Genomic DNA, 18,132 nt, shown 5'->3' with positions numbered 1-18,132 from the left:
ATTTTTTTGTAGTGTTATAAAGACTAATTAGAGTGTTTTCCCAAATATTTTTCTTCGAGATGTCAACGCTGTCATTGTTTCTACCTAGGATTTGTTCATTACATCAACACCAAATAAACCTTCCCCAAAAGGAAGGACTACTCTTACTGCCAACAGCAAACACCAAAGCCAACTCATATTCATAATTACTCATCTTTTGAGACATGTTTTGACATGAATGACTCAGCAAAGCTGGGTCACTGCCAACTGGTGCCAACTGGTCCAACGGCACCGGAGGAAACATGATAACTACAGAGACAACAGTGACTGAGAAACTGAATCCTCCCTCATTTGATCCAGGCAAGAAAAGTGTTATTTTCTGAAGAAGCAGGAAAGTGCATTCTCTTTTTTAAAAGATTGCTAAACAGTTAATAAAATGTGTTTAGGCACAACAATATAAATTTTGTGAAAAGTGCCACGAGAATAAAAGAACAATGACTCCCTTTTCTGAATCCCCAAATTCACTTAAAACAAAAAGAAGCTTTAGGAAAAACTAAAGAAAAGAAAGAAAGAAAACAAAAGCAGCTTTGGGGATAGAATGATAGTAAAGAAGTACAAAAACAGTAGGAATTTAACTTCTACATGATTAAAGAAGAAATAAAAAGTAAAACTTTTAATTTTAATAGAGAAATTTATAGGTATATATGTTCTCATAATATACTCAATTGTATTTTACTAGTTCATTTGCCAGGGAGGTCCAGTCCTTTCATCAGAATGCTAGTCTACAGCACAGGATCTATGGGAGATGGAGATCACACACCCCAAGTAATTAATCTGGCATAGTTAAAATGATAGCTAATAGCCCAGCAGAGCACTCAGGCTCCAGTCCCACTTATCTTATTAACCGAACTGACAATTTGGCGCTGAGTAGAAACACAGGGCCATATCCAACACTCTTCCACCCTGGTTTACTCAGGAGCAGGAGGAGAGTGAAGATAAGGCAAGAAAAACTTGAAGGTAGTTTGAGTGAACCCTGTAGTATGGACATACTCTGCACCTCCTGGGGAGATGCTTTGTTCAGTTTTCCCCAGAAGACCACTTCAGTTACTTTAATTATTCCAGGCCTAATAAGCCAGTTGGTAAGTTAATTGTTTCTGGTTGCTATCTTCTGATGGTCATTTTTCCTTTTTTCAGAAATAGACACAATGGCTCCTTTAATGCAATTACCACGATGCAAAACAGACTGCATGATTGATTAGGAAACTGTCTAAATTCAACTTGGCTTTCTGTAACTTGCTGACTGCCTTCTTTCTAACTTCTTCATCTGCTCAGATTCCTTTGAATTATTTCTCTGTCTCCACCTGAGCTTACAACAGAATCAGAGCCACTTACACATGAAATAGATGTGCAGTTATCTTGTCTCCCTGATAATTAACAAAGACGTTAAGGGCTAATGCCAATTCAGTGGCACGAGTTGGATACCTTCCATTACCTGTCATTGTTTATGGTATATTAAGCAGTTTTCATTTCACCTTATGGGCCCATATGAAATATAAGCTAGATGTTTCTCAAATCACAAGCAGTATTAAAGAATATTAAATATCTTCTTTTGTTTGTTTTTAAAAAAAAGTGTCTAAATTTACTGCAGACAATCTGAGGAAGTAAATTGGGCAATATGTTTAAACTTCTCAGTTTTTTAAAGTCTTATATCCCTGTCCTCTTAACTTATATTTATTGTCTTACACTAATAGTAGCATTTCTCATTTTCAAAATAATTTACTTTCTGGTTCTTATTTAAATATTTTTTTCCAACAAATTATCATTGTACTGATTTCATTTTTTAAGTGGGGCTTTTAATTTCCAAAAATTCTCTTATCTTGTTCTGCTTTATTTTTCATCATTCTTACATACAGGACATACATGTTGACATCATGCAGAAGTCAGTGCATCAGAGGCGTTAGACAGGAGGCTTAGCTGCTTTCAAAATCTATCTTATTATGCAGGCCTCAGTTAGATGAGCTAAGCTAATATAGCTTCCAGGGCAGGGCTGAAAGCTCAAAGGGCTTCAGTTGTCAAAAATCTACAATGCAACATTAGAAAATGTATGTAAGCATTCACTTACCTGCTTTTGATCAACAATTATTTTCAGGTCTTCATCACTGCTTAGTTTTCCATATCCTTTTTCTTTACTTTTCTTGCGAAAGAATAATTTTAAATGATCATTTAGTTTCTTTCCATTAATAATGTTAATTCCCACTTAATACTTTTTAAAGATAAAAGTCTTTTCTTAGCATTGTTCACTGTCATAATACATCATTCTTTATGCCAATCTCTCATGGACAACAGAAAATATCTTTATTAAACTGCTGGCTTCTGCTTAGCCTCTCCCATCCAAATTATACTTTTAATCCTTCTCTGAATATTGTTATGCTTCCTTTCTTTCTTCAATTGTATATTTTTAGAAAAGATTCTTTAATAATTTGAGATAAATAAGCAACTCCTTAAAGAGTCCCAGCACATTTTTCTTAAAGATTGAAACTGCATTTAGTGATTATATTATGCTTAAGATTTCAACTATTAAATGTTTTATTTTAATCCTTTATATATTTTTAAGACTAAGCAAGAATAACACCACTCAGGTAACGAATTTTCAGATTTTCTGTATTTGCTTATAAATCTGATGAAAACTAACATTGGCAAAACAACTCAGAAATAATTTTAAAAAGATAAGTAAAATAATTTTCAAAATTAGGTAGTTTGAAAAGTTGGTAGGGTACGGACCATTTTAAAAAATGTATTTTATTGGCATTTTCCCCCATCTATCTTCCCCATAGCAAAAGTTCATAACTTCATAAGTTAGAAAAGGACATAGATCATTACAACCATTTTACTGTTGTGTTACAGGAGAAAGATAATACGTCTGAGTCTTTTCTTTTTCTTTCTCCCAGTGCAATGGTTAAACGAAATATCATTTGGAATGACAGTTGCTTCTTCATAATTTCAGAAACATAGTACCTTCATAGAGGACCAGTAAGAAAAAGAAAAGAAAATTCACTACATAATTAGCTGTAATCCAAGGTTATTATTTTTTAAAAAAGCAATTCTTGCTCTCGGTATTAATTATATCAACTAGAATTAAGGGAATTAAAAATATTTCTTATGTTTGTATCTACTGTGTCATATTAGGATCCTCATCTCATTGGGGGAAGAATTACAACCTTCAGCGAACATGACATAAATCTTCTTTATACTGTGGGAAACGATTCTTGTCTGTTTTTTCTCCTGTAACATTTCAAAAGCAGATTTCCATATTTCCTCTCCAATAAACATACCTCCTATTTTTGTGGGTTGTTTTTCTGTAATAAAGATATTTTTCTGAATCTTCAAGTACTAGGATGCATAAATAAAATCTGAATTCTCATTCATATATTAATGAGTTTAACCACTTAGAACAGAACAGATGGCCACAGTATTTCTCTCTATTATTATTCTTGTCCTCATTTGAGGTTCCATTTCAGGACTGATGGAAAACAAAAAGAACAAGGTTGGTTTTGATCAAGATGGACTTCCTTCCTACCACTTTGCTTTAGTACACTGGTTGCCATAAGATATTGTCCAGAGACCCTCTAATGCAAAACATTAAGAAATGCCTTTCTGAATATTGATCTGTATACTTACCAAGTAGCTCATGTGCATGACCCGACTTCTGGACAAAAGGACATTAAGTAGAGATGGAATGTGGGTCTTTCCATCCATATCACTGTCAGACATCCCAGAATTCTTTGCACCAGCGGCAGTGGCTTCATTGCCAGAACTTGCTGACCAGAGAACCACAGATCTTGCCCAGCAGCAGTATTTATAGTGTACCACAATAATCGAAGTATCCCCGAATCACTGTCTTGACTTTGTAAACATTGTGAAATTTGGGGTTTGCACAAAAAATTACTGAAACTAAAATTTCTTCTTTTCTAGCTTATATCCAAGTATATGTTCCCTGACTGCTTTTCTAGTTTAATGCTCAAAAAACCCTTCCATCTATTATTATACACATTTTTATATTTCATCTCACGCATATGGACTACTCAGCTTCTCTGTCATAAAAGCTTTCAATTCTCCCTTTTCAATGTCCTGCCCCAGACTTTCTTGTGATTAGCAAATCACTGCTAATAGATATAACAATGTCGGCATTCACAGAACGTAATTCAAGATCGCCATTTCTGCCAATACCAGATTCCACTTTTCCAGTTTAATCCCAACTCCCTATCTGGTTTATTACTAAATTTTACCAGGAAGAGGCTAGGGAATGAGATTATATCCCCAACTATTGCTAAGTAGAAGTTGGCATTTTCCAAGAGTGGGGGAGGCTCTGGGCTTGCTCTTAAGCCCCTACTTTCCAAACAGCAGACAACTGTACACAGAGTCAGAAGCCTTCCAGTTTTACTCTAGAGTTAAGCAATATTTTCTAGCTCACCCCATAACCCAGGGGGATTAAGTCTTTTCTAAGCCATAATGGTTATTCGCTCACTTACTGCTTATTTCTAGTGCGAGTATAATCCTCTTTCAAGCACTCAGCTTCCCACTTTGACTGCTTAGATCAGCCAGCCCAGGCCGGGGTCTTCAGCTCTCCTCCCTCCTCCCAGCCGGGAATCCCTGTCTTCTATCTCTGCACTTTGTCAAGCACAAAAAGCAACTCCATAGTTTCTGCGTGGTCTCTCACATTAGCCAAAGGACTGAACTAGAAGGAGAAAGAAAGCTAACCTCCCCACTGTCCAAGCGTGAGGAGGCAGGGCTTCTGTGGGAGGAGAAGCCCGAGGGTAATCACTTCCTGTGCTCCGCCCACCTCCCCTGGCAGCCACTGGGGCTGAGGATTTCAACTGAGGCAGTAAGGTTAGGCCCCTGTCCACCTCAGCCTGAGCATGCTGCTTGTGGAGAGCCGATTTTGTGCACTGCTCCCCTATGTGCAGCTGAGGAGGGAGCATCAGTGCAGTGGAGCTAAAACAGTGCAGCTGAGGAGGGAGCGTCAGTGCAGTGGAGCTAAAACAGTGCAGCTGAGGAGGGAGCATCAGTGCAGTGAAGCTAAAACAGTGAGGACCTCGAGGTGGGAGAAGTGAGGAAAGGAAGGAAATAGTCATCATTTGCTGAGAATGCCCACCTCCCTGTGAGAAGCTTTCAGCTCAGGATAAGTGTCCAGTCTCTGAAACTCCAAACACAGTATCTCCCCTCTCCCTCACACATTATGAACCCTTTCTGAGTAACTGGTAGGAAAACTATCTAGTTATTTTTTAGTACTGCCAAATTTTTAATACCACTGAATCAGAGCTGTTGTTTTCTTAGGAACATCGAGCCTAACTGGTAATCTTTCCTCTCTGTAAATGTTCCACCAGCTCTCCTTGACCCTATCTACCTCCACAAAAGTGAAACAGAAAGCTGGGTTTATTCACTTGAACTAAATAAACCATAAAACTTGGAAACTGTATAGGAAAACCATATATGGCCACAGACATAGAATGTATTATATAAGGAAAATTTGCAAGTAAGTAACAAAACAATAATAAAATTTGATGGGATAGAGACCTGACAAATGAAGTACCCAATGTTCATTTTAGAATAAGAGTTATGAGTCTATGAAAAAGTAAGAGTTTTAACTGAAAGCTACTAGTTGTATATGGGTTGAATTAAGAGGATTCATCATACTCACTAGGAATGGAATATATAAGGGAAGTTTTGAAAAGGAAAAGGAACACATGATTTAATTAATTGTACAAATTAGCCTCAATGACAATTTTTGCCTAACTATAGATGTCAAAATAAATATAAAGGTTTGCATATAAAATTACAAAAAATATTATGACTATTACTTATTTAATACTGCAATGTGATAAATAGTAGACCTGAATTTATTTAAGCAAATGTTAATGAAGAATAATAATATACACAAAAGAAGCAAAGACCTTCCTACTCCCTTTGTGGTTGTCAGTATTCAGTTCCTATCTTCTTATTTTTCCTACCTTCAATCCCTTCTTCACGACCGCCTTCCTTCCTGCAGCCTGCAAAACTGCTCAGTTTTCCCTGTTCTAAAAGACGACTTCCTCACATCTGCTTTCCCCTAATGACATTCATTTAATCTCTCTTATCTCTTTACCATCAAGCTTGAAAGAGTGGTCCGTGCTCACTAGCCATAGTTCCTTCCTTTCTCTTCACTTCTAAACCAATCACAATCAGGTTGCAATTTACTATAGTTGCATTCTTGACGGTCACCAATGGCCTCCTAATTATCAAATTCTCTAGCAGCCCTTTTTAGAACTAACTGTATGAATTAGTCCCAAATGCAACTTATGATTGACTATAGATGTCAAAATAAATGCAAATATTACTTCTTTCAGTGGTCAGGTCTGTATCATGTATTTTCAGAAATGTCTTTGTTGTTATTTACACCGTTACAGCTGTTACACGGTGTTGCCACCAGGTGAATAGGATATCAGCGAGAGGGGGGAGCACATACTGTGCTAAGAAGATACTTGCTGAGTTTTAGGTGTCTGTGGAAAGTTCATCCAAGTGCAAAGATCCAGCTGGCCGCTTGGTTATATGGATCTATATTTTTAGAAGAGAGATACGGCAAGACATATGGATTGATGGGGATAATTAAAATTGTAGGAGTGGTTGAACTCATTAAAAAAGAAAATGTAGAGTCAGAAGAGAAGAGGACTAAGGCTGGAGTCATGGAGAATCATTACATTTAAAGAATGGGCCAAAGAAAAGAACCCAGTGAAGGAGGCAGAATAGGAGTGGCCATAGGTTTAGGAGGAGAACCAGAATGCAGTCCAAGGAAAACAAGTCATAAATGGTGTCAAATGCTGATGAAAGGTTAAATAAGGAGAACTGCACACTTTCACTGTATTTGGCATTTTGGAAGTCATCAAGGATGTTAGGAACGGAAGAATTAGTGAAGGTGGAACCAAGATTAGAGTAAATTAATGAATATATTGGTGGTAAGGGTGAGAGAGGACTTATTTTCCCTTAGAAAACTTGAATAAAAAGGGAAAGGGGAAAATTTGTTAAGGTGGTAGATCTCATCTTAAGTGTTCTTATGCCACAGCTTAAAAAAAAAAGAGCGAGAGAGAAAGAGGATCAAGAATGCTAGTGAAAAGACAAAAAATACAGAGTGAGAATACTAGGAAAGTTATAGTTTTTCCCCCATTTCCTTGTGTAAAGGTATTGAGTATGTTCATAGTTCAAGAAGGAGCAGTAATGAAAGTGAAAATGTAGATACCAGAGGGTGAAGGGGAATAATTCGTGAAGCAAGAAAGTAAGAACAAAGTGCTTTTGGAGAAAAACTGCATGTTTCTCTTTCAAAATTTACAATTTTGTGGTATATATTTACATAAGAAAAATCTAGAAGGATATATACCAAATATTAAAAATCCTTTTCTCTGGGCGATGGAATTATGCATGATTTGTGTGTTCTCTTTATACTTGGCAGTTCTTTTTGGAATAAGAATGAATTTCTTTTATAATAATAATAAGAAAGAAAACAAAATATGATTGCTTGAGAGATCTATACAATTGCCAATAGAAAAGACTCATTTTAAGTCTACTTTGCAGAAAAGCGACTGGGTCAGGGCTTTACCCTTCCTTTAATATGTTTCTGGAGGGATAAATACTAGTTTTTTTTTTCTTTAAATGTAAGTTTCATGGTACAGTTATTGCTTCTGTCTCTTGTGGCCAGTGTGGTAGGATGGCGAAGTGGATGTTTTGTTTATTGTATTTAATATGTCCCTTTCCTCTTCACTCTCCCTTATAATATTAGCTTTCAGTTTTTGATATTTTGGTCCCATGTCCCTTCTTTTTTTAAAAGATCTGCAGTGTCAGCACATCTACCAACACCACTGCTGTGGGAGCCAAAGAAACAATGAAAGGAGAAAACAGAAAACGAGGGAGGAGTTTCTCCCCAAAGACTTGAAATAAAAGCTTGAGAGTTTCTCCATTTAGGACATAAGCCTGGACAGACCTTTTAAATAGAAAGTAGTCACCTTACCAATTAAAAGGACAATTTGCAGATCTTTTATTTTTCTCATAGATGGAGGAAATCAACCTTCTGAAGGGGAAATTCATTACAGAGAATTATTTGCAGAGGTGCTTATTACACTTGGCATTTTTCAAGAACTATTTTTTTTCTTTTTTAAAGACATTCACAATTGTGTTCTCCCCCCACCAACTGTGATGTTATGGAAAAACAAAACAGCCACAGGGTGTAATTTTTTAGTTTCGGGCCAGGCTTGAGCAAACATAACATATGGTAATCAAACTCTGTCCTAAAGATATATTGCTGGGTGAAAAAAGAAATGTAAGCACAACAAATATGTTGATGTATTTTAAACCATGTTTTAAGTCATATGCATATGACCAGATATTTAGTTATTTTTTGATTTTAAGGCTAAGTGTAATTGGGAAAATAGATATTCCAGTTACTTACTAGTTGAACAATAAAATGGCAGTGGTGCACATTATAATTTTCACTATAGTCTTGAAGACCCTCCTTAATGCTGCCTTTCCTATCTTTAGAGTGGCTCTTGGTCTATAAGAAAATAACCTGAAGAGTTTTAAAGCTTCTTAGAATATTTTCTATTTTCCAGGTTTTTCAAAGATGAGAATTCTCCAACATAAATATCCATTGGGTTGCTCAATCTTATGTCATTGTACGATGACATTTTCTCAAGAACACAAGTTCAGTATTAGGTATGCACCTTCTTACATATCTTTTCCAATATTTTATCATAAGAAATCAAACATACAGCAAATTTACAAGAATTTTACAGTGAGCATCTGTAAACTTACTACCTAGATTCTACCACTAACATTTTACTATACTTGCTTTTTGCATATCTGTCCATCTATCTGCTGATTTTAAGGCTAAGACTAATTGGGAAAGTATAGTACATATAGTATATACTATTTTTAAAGTATAGTACATATAGTACATACTATCACAGTTTTACAGATTCTTTCCTCCAAGGTTTATTTAATTTAATTTAATTTTAAAACTCAAAAACAAAACCATTGGTTTAGTAAGCTTCCAAAATAAGAGCACTAAAAGTTTAGGATGTGTTAACCCTACAGCAAATCATTACTTTCATTTGAAAAGCAAATCAGCGAACTGCATTTCTAGTACTAGTGATAGGTCCTATCACTAAGATTAGGGAAGAGGATTTCTGATCAAAGGGCTGGTATTTTTATAGCTCTCAGTCAAAAACAAGTGATCAAACAACTCAATTTTCTGAGACGAATACAGGGTGTGATAGGCAGTTCCCACTGATATTAATCGTCGTCCTTAATTTCATATTCTTTGATCATCAGTGTTTTCTGAAAATAACTTCACTTTACTCTGGGCTATGCAGTAAGTATTTACCTCTGGTACATCCAACAAAAGTAGCAAGACTCAGGCGGGGCTAAGATGGCTAATGGCTACTCAGAGGGGTTACATATGCTCTAAGGAATAGTACAGTACTTGGGTGGTTTATTGAGATTAAGTAGGCAGAAAACAAAATTTAAACTTGAAATTTCAGTTATGTCAGATGCAGCAATGTTCCACATTACTTTGAGGACAATAAATACACTCTTCTTAACCCTCCCTCACTTCCAAAACCAAACAAAACCACATTCAAAGAAGAAAAACAAACAAAAAATGATATCCTACTTAACAGGAAAATTCTGAGTCCAATTCTTTCATCTGAAAGGTTCTTGTCTCTACAAAAATCATTTTCTCATCTCCTCTAGACTAGGCTCTTGAAGCTGTAAATGCAGTGGTATATCATGTAATGACTGATACATAAAAATTGTTTCCTGCCTGCTGAAGATGATTGAAAAATGATATATATTTCAGTCTACTAGATTTCTTGGCATTATGTGGTATTGGTGCTATTTCCGCTATTTCCAAGGCAAGGTGAAACTAAAAGCACTCCCATTTGGCAGTTTTACCTGTCATCACTCAAAGAGCAGTGCTGGAGTGCTTGTTGGTGTAAGACAGGTAAGGGGCCTGAGAGAACTGCCATTATTTTGGATCCTCAAATGGTAAATAAACACTACTATCACATAAAAAGTCTCCTTTCCCCCAAAAAACTAATAAGAAGACAAACTATGTATTCTATATTTTTGCAGCTTGAGAAGAATAAGAAATAATCTCTTTAGAACTCAAACTGTTACTTGATGCTCTGCTTCTGATCCTTATTGACATGATTTCTTGTTGTTATATGCATTGGCCCTACCAGACGGGGGCTAGAAGCGTGTTACGCCAAAATAAAAAACAGTACTTATCACTGGCCTCTCCGGTGGCTCCTTTTCCCTCTCACTGGTGCACTTGGTTGGTGCACCTGGCATCGCACACCTGCTAATGACTTCTTTATAACCACTGATCTGGACATGATGATTTCATGTCTTTGTGAGAGAAAACAGCAATCTTTTAATTTTAATAAAAAGGAAAGAAAAAACTTGCTGCCTCTATAAGCATTCTGTTTGCCAGGTATATTATGCCTCTATGATGCATAGATGACACTGATGACAGTGCTTGAGAAAAATTTGTCTATGAAATTTTGTTTCTGACAAGTGTCAACCCAAAGTTTGTGCTTCAGCCAGAAAATCTATGCAGAAAGTTAAAGTTGTTTACCATTAAGCTACATCTATGTGACTCATTGACTTGTAACCAGCTTTTTAAAAATTATAGCTAACATAACTTGAGGATATTTTTTTTCATATGAATCTACACACAGCCACAACAGCTTAGAATATATCTTTCCTCTTCCTGAGAGTGATATTCCCTGGAGGTATAGCCCAATACTCTTACCTCTGGGCTCTCCCCCGTGGCCTTGATAACCTCAGGAATCCTAATACAACACTACAGCTCTCATCATTTCTCCATCAGTCTCCTGATGGCTTCTTTTGTTCATCCCTTTTCTGCAATGGCTTATAAATTCATTGATGACAACATTATAGATAAGACATGGAAATCCCTAGAAGGTAGGCAGGTCTGGGTTCCCATTCATCTTTGTCATGGATAAAGGCTTCTGGGCAATTACTTGTGCAGGGAGCTCTTCTAAGCCACAGGATGTACAGGTGCAAGAAAGATCTGGGCCATGGACAGCTCATTTATCCACTGGACATGTGACAATCAGTTAAAAGATTAAAACAGCAGAGTCCAGGGGACATGTAGCCCTTCACACACAACTTTTTGACAAACGTCAACTAACACCTTGCTTGATATAGAAAGTATTACTGCTAATGAGGGGAAAAATAAAGTGGCATAGAATGAAAGGCAAAGTTTACATAGTTTTATTTATATAAAGTATTGTCACCAACCACCTGAGATCAAGTATCCTCTGAATCCTTGGCTCAAGTAAAAAGGAGTCTGATGGCTAGAAACTGTATATTTGAGTTACGAGGCAATTTTTTTTTAACTTGGGAAGATGCAAGGTAGAGTGTGTGACAATGTCAGACGTGCAAATACTTCATGAGTTTGTTTAGACAAAATCGTATTAATTTAGAACAAGGGTTGCTTCATGTTGATGCATGATCAACCTTTTAGCACTAGGCATGCTAGATTCAGTTAATACAGTTATGTGATAGTAATCACAAAAAGAGTAATAGGTAGTGGATCACTCCTGACGTCTTCAGAAAATATGACATCCAAAAATAAGCACAAATGCATACAAATACACATGGCATTTTTTGCACTTTGTTGATTTTTACAGGAAATTCCATATGACTTAATCAGCTGATAAGAAAGAAATGGTTTTCAAAAAATAAACAACTATAAAACCTCCCTTATTTGGTGATGAGATAAGGGATAGAGGGAGCTTCTCAAATATGGTAATTTATTTTTCCTTGGCATAAGTATGGAGTATATTCATTTTGTTCTCGTACTACTTTAAACATTTTATATACATTGTATTTTACAATAAAAGTATATTACTAAACTTTTATTTTTAATACATTCTATAGATTCAAAATATCAATTTTTTTTTCAATAAAAGAGACTTGGGTGTCATGTCTAAGGTGATAATGGAATAGATTTTGCCATATTTTTGGTCTATTTTACCGCTATATTTTGAGCTTCCTGAGGTCAGGGGCTGTGTTATTCACTCATCCTCTAAGTATTTTTGATCATCCACTATGAATGTGCTGAAATCTCGGGCTCTAGAGCCCACAAGGGAGGTGTGGTCCCCTGGTCTCGGAAAGCTCGATGCCTACAGTGGAAAGGAGGTAATTAAGCAAGCAGTTATAAACTTGTGAGGAACCTATGACAGAGGAGTCTGGAGATGTGAAGGAGACCATGGGACTTCACTTTGTGTAAAGATCAGAGGATGCCTGGAAGAGACACTGGGATTTGAATGATGAGGACAAGCCATCCAGGTGGAAGAGAGGGCATACAGAGGGAAGACCAAAGTTAGGAGGTGGCAGGGTCTTCTAACATCAGAAAGGAGGACGGTGTGGCTGAAGCAGAGTTGGGTTTTGGGAGGGTGATCTCAGATGAGGCTGCAGAGGAAGGTGGGGTCTTAAATCACATCTTTATGTTAAAGGCAATGTGGAGCCACGCAGGGTTTTAAGCAGGAGAGTGACATTATCAAATCTGTGCTTTAGGAGGCCTACTCTGGCTTAAGTGTGGGAAATGGATTGGAGGAAAGAAGAGTGGAGCAAGGAGAGCAGCTGAGGGCCACTAAAGTGGTCAGTGTGTGTCAGCCATGGAGTCTTTTACAACTGGTGTGTTGTTAGTTGAGAGCTGACCACACACTAATTCTGACATGCTTAATTCATCACTTTGTGTACCATAAGATTACTTTTTCAATACTGGCAACTATAAGTGATAAAAGCATCTGTATTTTCTGTAGTCGGGGATTAAATTAGCAGTGAATGGGCCTACAAACAACACATGCTAGGCACTCACTTATTTTGGTAACATGTAAAATTATTTTAGGAAAAGTACGATGAAACAAAAAAACTTTTGAGAGATAGAGACAGAGATTGATAGCTACAGAGAAAGAGAGAATATATTTTGACTAATATAGAAAAACATTTTGCATTTAATGAAGGATATTTTTGCACTCTGTAAAGTTCTAAAGCAATATCTAAACTTTTCTTTTCGTTTCTTGCTATTTGACAAAAACAAAGGGAGTCTTTAAAAAAATACAATGCAAAATTTTTCAGTACTGCAGAACAACTAGAAGGATTTATTGTGATTTTGGACATCAACAACAGGAATTCTTTATGCAAACCCAAGAAGTGAACTGCCCAGGGAGTATAAAATATTGAAAAGGAATGTATTTACTCATTGCTTCCATTGCATTTCACTTGTTTTTAACTTGTCAGAGGATAAAACTTTATAATGGGGGGAAGCTGGAGTAAGGTGAGGTAGAGTAAGGTAGATTCAATCACAATATTTATCTTCCTCCTCAAAGTTTCTTTGGGGATTCTCGCAACTTAATGAGACACTCCTTTGTTATTTATATTTAAAAATAATTACGTTACATGCAAACTACTGAAGGATATTCACATGTAAGCAAACCTCAGAGCTACAGAACAGACTTCTTTCTATAAGACCACAGCATCCCAGTGAATATAGATCTTCTTCCATCAGTTCTAACCTTTGCATTTTTCCTTTTTTTCCTCTTCAGGAATCAAACCCAAATCTTAGATGCTTGTATTATGGAGGTCGTCACAAAATTATAAAGAGACAATGAGAAAGACTCCTTGAACAATACAGAGCAGAGAAATTTTAGTGAAAAAGAGCATGAAGCTTATATCAACTTGAGAGCCCTGTAGGGGCTCTTTGAAGACTTTTCTTGCAATCTCCAATTAATACCTGAAGTGAACACTATATTGATAACACAGTATTGAGAGACAGAGGCTGGCTGCAGCTCAATTAATTTAAATACATCTTTGGAAGTAGATGTAGACTTTAATAAAGAGTCTTTAAAAAACTCTGCACTCTTGCAAAATCGTCCTGGGTAGGCGAGTGTGAGGATTTTAGAGATGAAGTGAGGCTCCAGTAAAAGGAACAGCTGAATTGCCATGGATATAGGACTGTGCCCCACATGGACAAAGCTTTTTAAGATTATAAAAACAGAAGCTTCTCCTTATAAGAAACACTAAAAAAAAATTTTTAAGTGCAGAAGTGTGTTTATCACATTAATGATGCTCAGTAAACATTTAATGAAATCCTTTTGCTTTATAGCAAAAAGGAAAAGATTAACAACTCCCATTACTCCTAAACACTCTTATTCTCTCTTGTTGATGTCATCCCCCAATATTTATACACAGATGTACACATATATATGTGTATAAATATATACGCTCATATATATGTATATATACACAAATGTATTTTTATGACGTAAAAGTGGATTTATTGGGTTGGCCAAAAAGTGCCTTCAGTTTTTAAGAAAAAATAAAAGACACATTTTTCATTTTCACCGAGAACTTTATTGAACAATGTATTCACCATTTTGTTCCACTACATTCTACCATTTTTCAGGCAACTTCATAATTCCATCTTTCCAAAACATTTTATCTTTTTTTTTTGCAGTATGCGGGCCTCTCACTGCTGTGGCCTCTCCCGTTGCGGAGCACAGGCTCCGGACGCACAGGCTCAGCGGCCATGGCTCACGGGCCATGGCTCCGCGGCATGTGGGATCCTCCTGGACCGGGGCACGAACCCGCGTCCCCTGCATCAGCAGGCGGACTCTCAACCACTGCGCCACCAGGGAAGCCCCAAAACTTTTTATCTTTTTGAGCAAAGGACTGTTCCAGGTGCTTTTTACAGTCTTCCAGGGAATTGAAATTTTTTCCAATAAGAGAATTTTGTAAAGACCGAAATAAATGGAAATCTGAAGGTTCAGTGTCTGGTGAATACGGTAGATGAATCAGAACTTCCCAGCCAAGCTGTAACAGTTTTTGCCTGGTAATCAAAAAACATGCAGTCTTGCGTTATCCTGATGGACGATTATGTGTTTTCTGTTGACAAATTCCATACACTTTTCGTCAAGTGCTGCTTTCAGTTGGTCTAATTGGGAGCAGTACTTGTTGGAATTAATTGTTTCATTTTCTGGAAGGAACTCATAATAGAGGACTCCCTTCCAATCCCACCATATACACAACATCACCTTCTTTGGTTGAAGACCGGCCTTTGGTGTGGTTGGTGGTGGTTCATTTCACTTGCCCCACGATCTCTTCTGTTCCACATTCTTGTACAGTATACACTTTTCATCACCCGTCACAATCTGTTTTAAAAATGGACTGTTTTCTTTATGCTTAAGTAGAGAATTGCATGTGGAAATATGGTCAAGAAGGTTTTTTTCGCTTACCTTAAATGGAACCCAAACATCAAAGTGATGAACAGAACCAAGCTGGTGCAAATAATTTTCAATGCTTGATTTGGATATTTTGAGTATGTCGCTTATCTCCCACATGGTATAACATTTCCCAATATTTTAATTATGATAGCTATCAACTTCAACTGGTCTACCCAACTGTGCAGCATCGTCTAACAAGAAATCTCCATCACGAAACTTCGCAAACCACTTTTGACACGTTTGATCAGTCACAGCACCTTCTCCATATACTGCACAAATCTTTTTTTGTTTCAGTTGTGTTTTTACCTTTCTTGAAATAATAAAGCATAATATGCCAAAAATGTTGGGTTTTTTCTTCCATCTTCAATATTAAAATGGCTACACAAAAATTCACCAATTTTGAGAAGTCTTTTTTTAAATGCACACTGATATGACAGCTGTCACATACAATCTAGCAAAATTGTTTCTAATGAAGTTAAAGACAACTAAGTGCTACTAGAGCCATCTTATGGAGAAAACTGAATGAACATTTTGGCTAGCCCAATAGTATAAATACTAAACTATGCTTTTTACTCAACAATATATTGTGAATATCTTCATGTTAACACACATTCATATCTATCTTACATATCAAAATCCACCTTACATTAAGAGTTTTTGTTAAAGTTTAAGAAGTCCAGAAGATCATCAGAATGAAGCATGCCTTTAACACCTAAGAAGAAATGCTATGAAGTTTCATTAGGTCCCATTTGTTTATTTTTGTTTTTATTGGGTCAAAAAGATCTTGCTGTGATTTATGTCATAGAGTGTTCTGCCTATGTTTTCCTCTAAGAGTTCGATAGTTTCTGGCCTTACATTTAGGTCTTTAATCCATTTTGAGCTTATTTTTGTGTATGGTGTTAGGGAGTGCTCTAATCTCATACTTTTAAATGTACCTGTCCAGTTTTCCCAGCACCACTTATTGAAGAGGCTGTCCTTTCTCCACTCTACATTCCTGCCTCCATTATCAAAGATAAGGTGACCATATGTGCATGGGTTTATCTCTGTGCTTTCTATCCTGTTCCATTGATCTATATTTCTGTTTTTGTGCCAGTACCATACTGTCTTGATTACTGTAGCTTTGTAGTATAGTCTGAAGTCAGGGAGCCTGATTCCTCCAGCTCTGTTTTTTGTTCTCAAGATTGCTTTGGCTATTCTGGGTCTTTTGTGTTTCCATACAAATTGTGAAATTTTTTGTTCTAGTTCTGTGAAAAATCCCAGTGGTAGTATGATAGGGATTGCATTGAATCTGTAGATTGCTTTGGGTAGTAGAGTCACTTTCACAATGTTGGTTCTTCCAATCCAAGAACATGGTATATCTCTCCATCAGTTTGTATCATCTTTAATTTCTTTCATCAGTGTCTTATAATTTTCTGCATACAGGTCTTTTGTCTCCTTAGGTAGGTTTACTCCTAGATATTTTATTCTTTTGTTGCAATGGTAAATGGGAGTGTTTTCTTGATTTCACTTTCAGATTTTTCATCATTAGTGTATAGGAATGCTAGAGATTTCTGTGCATTAATTTTGTATCCTGCTACTTTACCAAATTCATTGATTAGCTCTAGTAGTTTTCTGGTAGCATCTTTAGGATTCTCTATGTATAGTATCATGTCATCTGCAAACAGTGACAGCTCTACTTCTTCTTTTCCGATTTGGATTCCTTTTATTTCCTTTTCTTCTCTGATTGCTGTGGCTAAAACTTCCAAAACTATGTTGAATAAGAGTGGTGAGAGTGGGCAACCTTGTCTTGTTCCTGACCTTAGTGGAAATGCTTTCAGTTTTTCACCACTGAGACTTCAAAGCTTTTGCACAGCAAAGGAAACCATAAACAAGACCAAAAGACAACCCTCAGAATGGGAGAAAATATTTGCAAATGAAGCAACTGACAAAGGATTAATCTCCAAAATTTATAAGCAGCTCATGAAGCTCAATAACAAAAAAACAAACAATCCAATCCAAAAATGGGCAGAAGACCTAAATAGACATTTCTCCAAAGAAGGCATACAGACTGCCAACAAACACATGAAAGAATGCTCAACATCATTAATCATTAGAGAAATGCAAGTCAAAACTACAATGAGCTATCATCTCACACCAGTCAGAATGGTCATCATCAAAAAATCTAGAAACAATAAATGCTGGAGAGGGTGTGGAGAAAAGGGAACACTCTTGCACTGTTGGTGGGAATGTGAATTGGTTCAGCCACTATGGAGACCAGTATGGAGGTTCCTTAAAAAACTACAAACAGAACTACCATATGACCCAGCAATCCTACTACTGGGCATATACCCTGAGAAAACCAAAATTCAAAAAGAGTCATGTACCAAAATGTTCATTGCAGCTCTATTTACAATAGCCCAGAGATGGAAACAACCTAAGTGTCCATCATCGGATGAATGGATAAAGAAGATGTGGCACATATATACAATGGAATATTACTCAGCCATAAAAAGAAATGAAACTGAGCTATTTGTAATAAGGTGGATAGACCTAGAGTCTGTCATACAGAGTGAAGTAAGTCAGAAAGAGAAAGACAAATACTGTATGCTAACACATATATATGGAGTTTAAGAAAAAAAAATGTCATGAATAACCTAGGGTAAGACAGGAATAAAGACACAGACCTACTAGAGAATGGACTTGAGGATATGGGGAGGGGGAAGGGTAAGCTGTGACAAAGTAAGAGACAGGCATGGACATATATACACTACCAAATGTAAGGTAGATAGCTAGTGGGAAGCAGCCGCATAGCACAGGGAGATCAGCTTGGTGCTTT

At 36.7% G+C, this 18,132-nt stretch overlaps 1 protein-coding gene across 10 annotated transcripts in view; it reads right to left on the bottom strand.

Annotated features, from left to right (window-relative positions):
* The window catches only part of PEX5L (peroxisomal biogenesis factor 5 like), a 250,898-nt gene that overhangs the window by 187,092 nt on the left and 45,674 nt on the right, over positions 1 to 18,132 (bottom strand). For 6 of the 10 annotated variants that reach the window (XM_060298390.2, XM_070045479.1, XM_060298384.1 and 3 more), the window contains exons 1-2: positions 3,658 to 4,691; positions 2,102 to 2,173 (exon numbers count right to left, since the gene is read on the bottom strand). The exons of the other annotated variants lie outside the window; for them this stretch is intronic. In XM_060298390.2, the coding sequence (XP_060154373.1) occupies positions 2,102 to 2,173; positions 3,658 to 3,750 (165 nt within the window). In that variant the 5' untranslated portion in view covers positions 3,751 to 4,691. Of the gene's footprint in view, positions 1 to 2,101; positions 2,174 to 3,657; positions 4,692 to 18,132 lie in introns of those variants that run through there. 10 annotated transcript variants of the gene reach the window in all.

This window comes from Globicephala melas, chromosome 4 (assembly GCF_963455315.2).
Source record: "Globicephala melas chromosome 4, mGloMel1.2, whole genome shotgun sequence".
Lineage (NCBI taxonomy): Eukaryota > Metazoa > Chordata > Mammalia > Artiodactyla > Delphinidae > Globicephala > Globicephala melas.
This window is presented reverse-complemented; position numbering and strand designations above follow the sequence as displayed.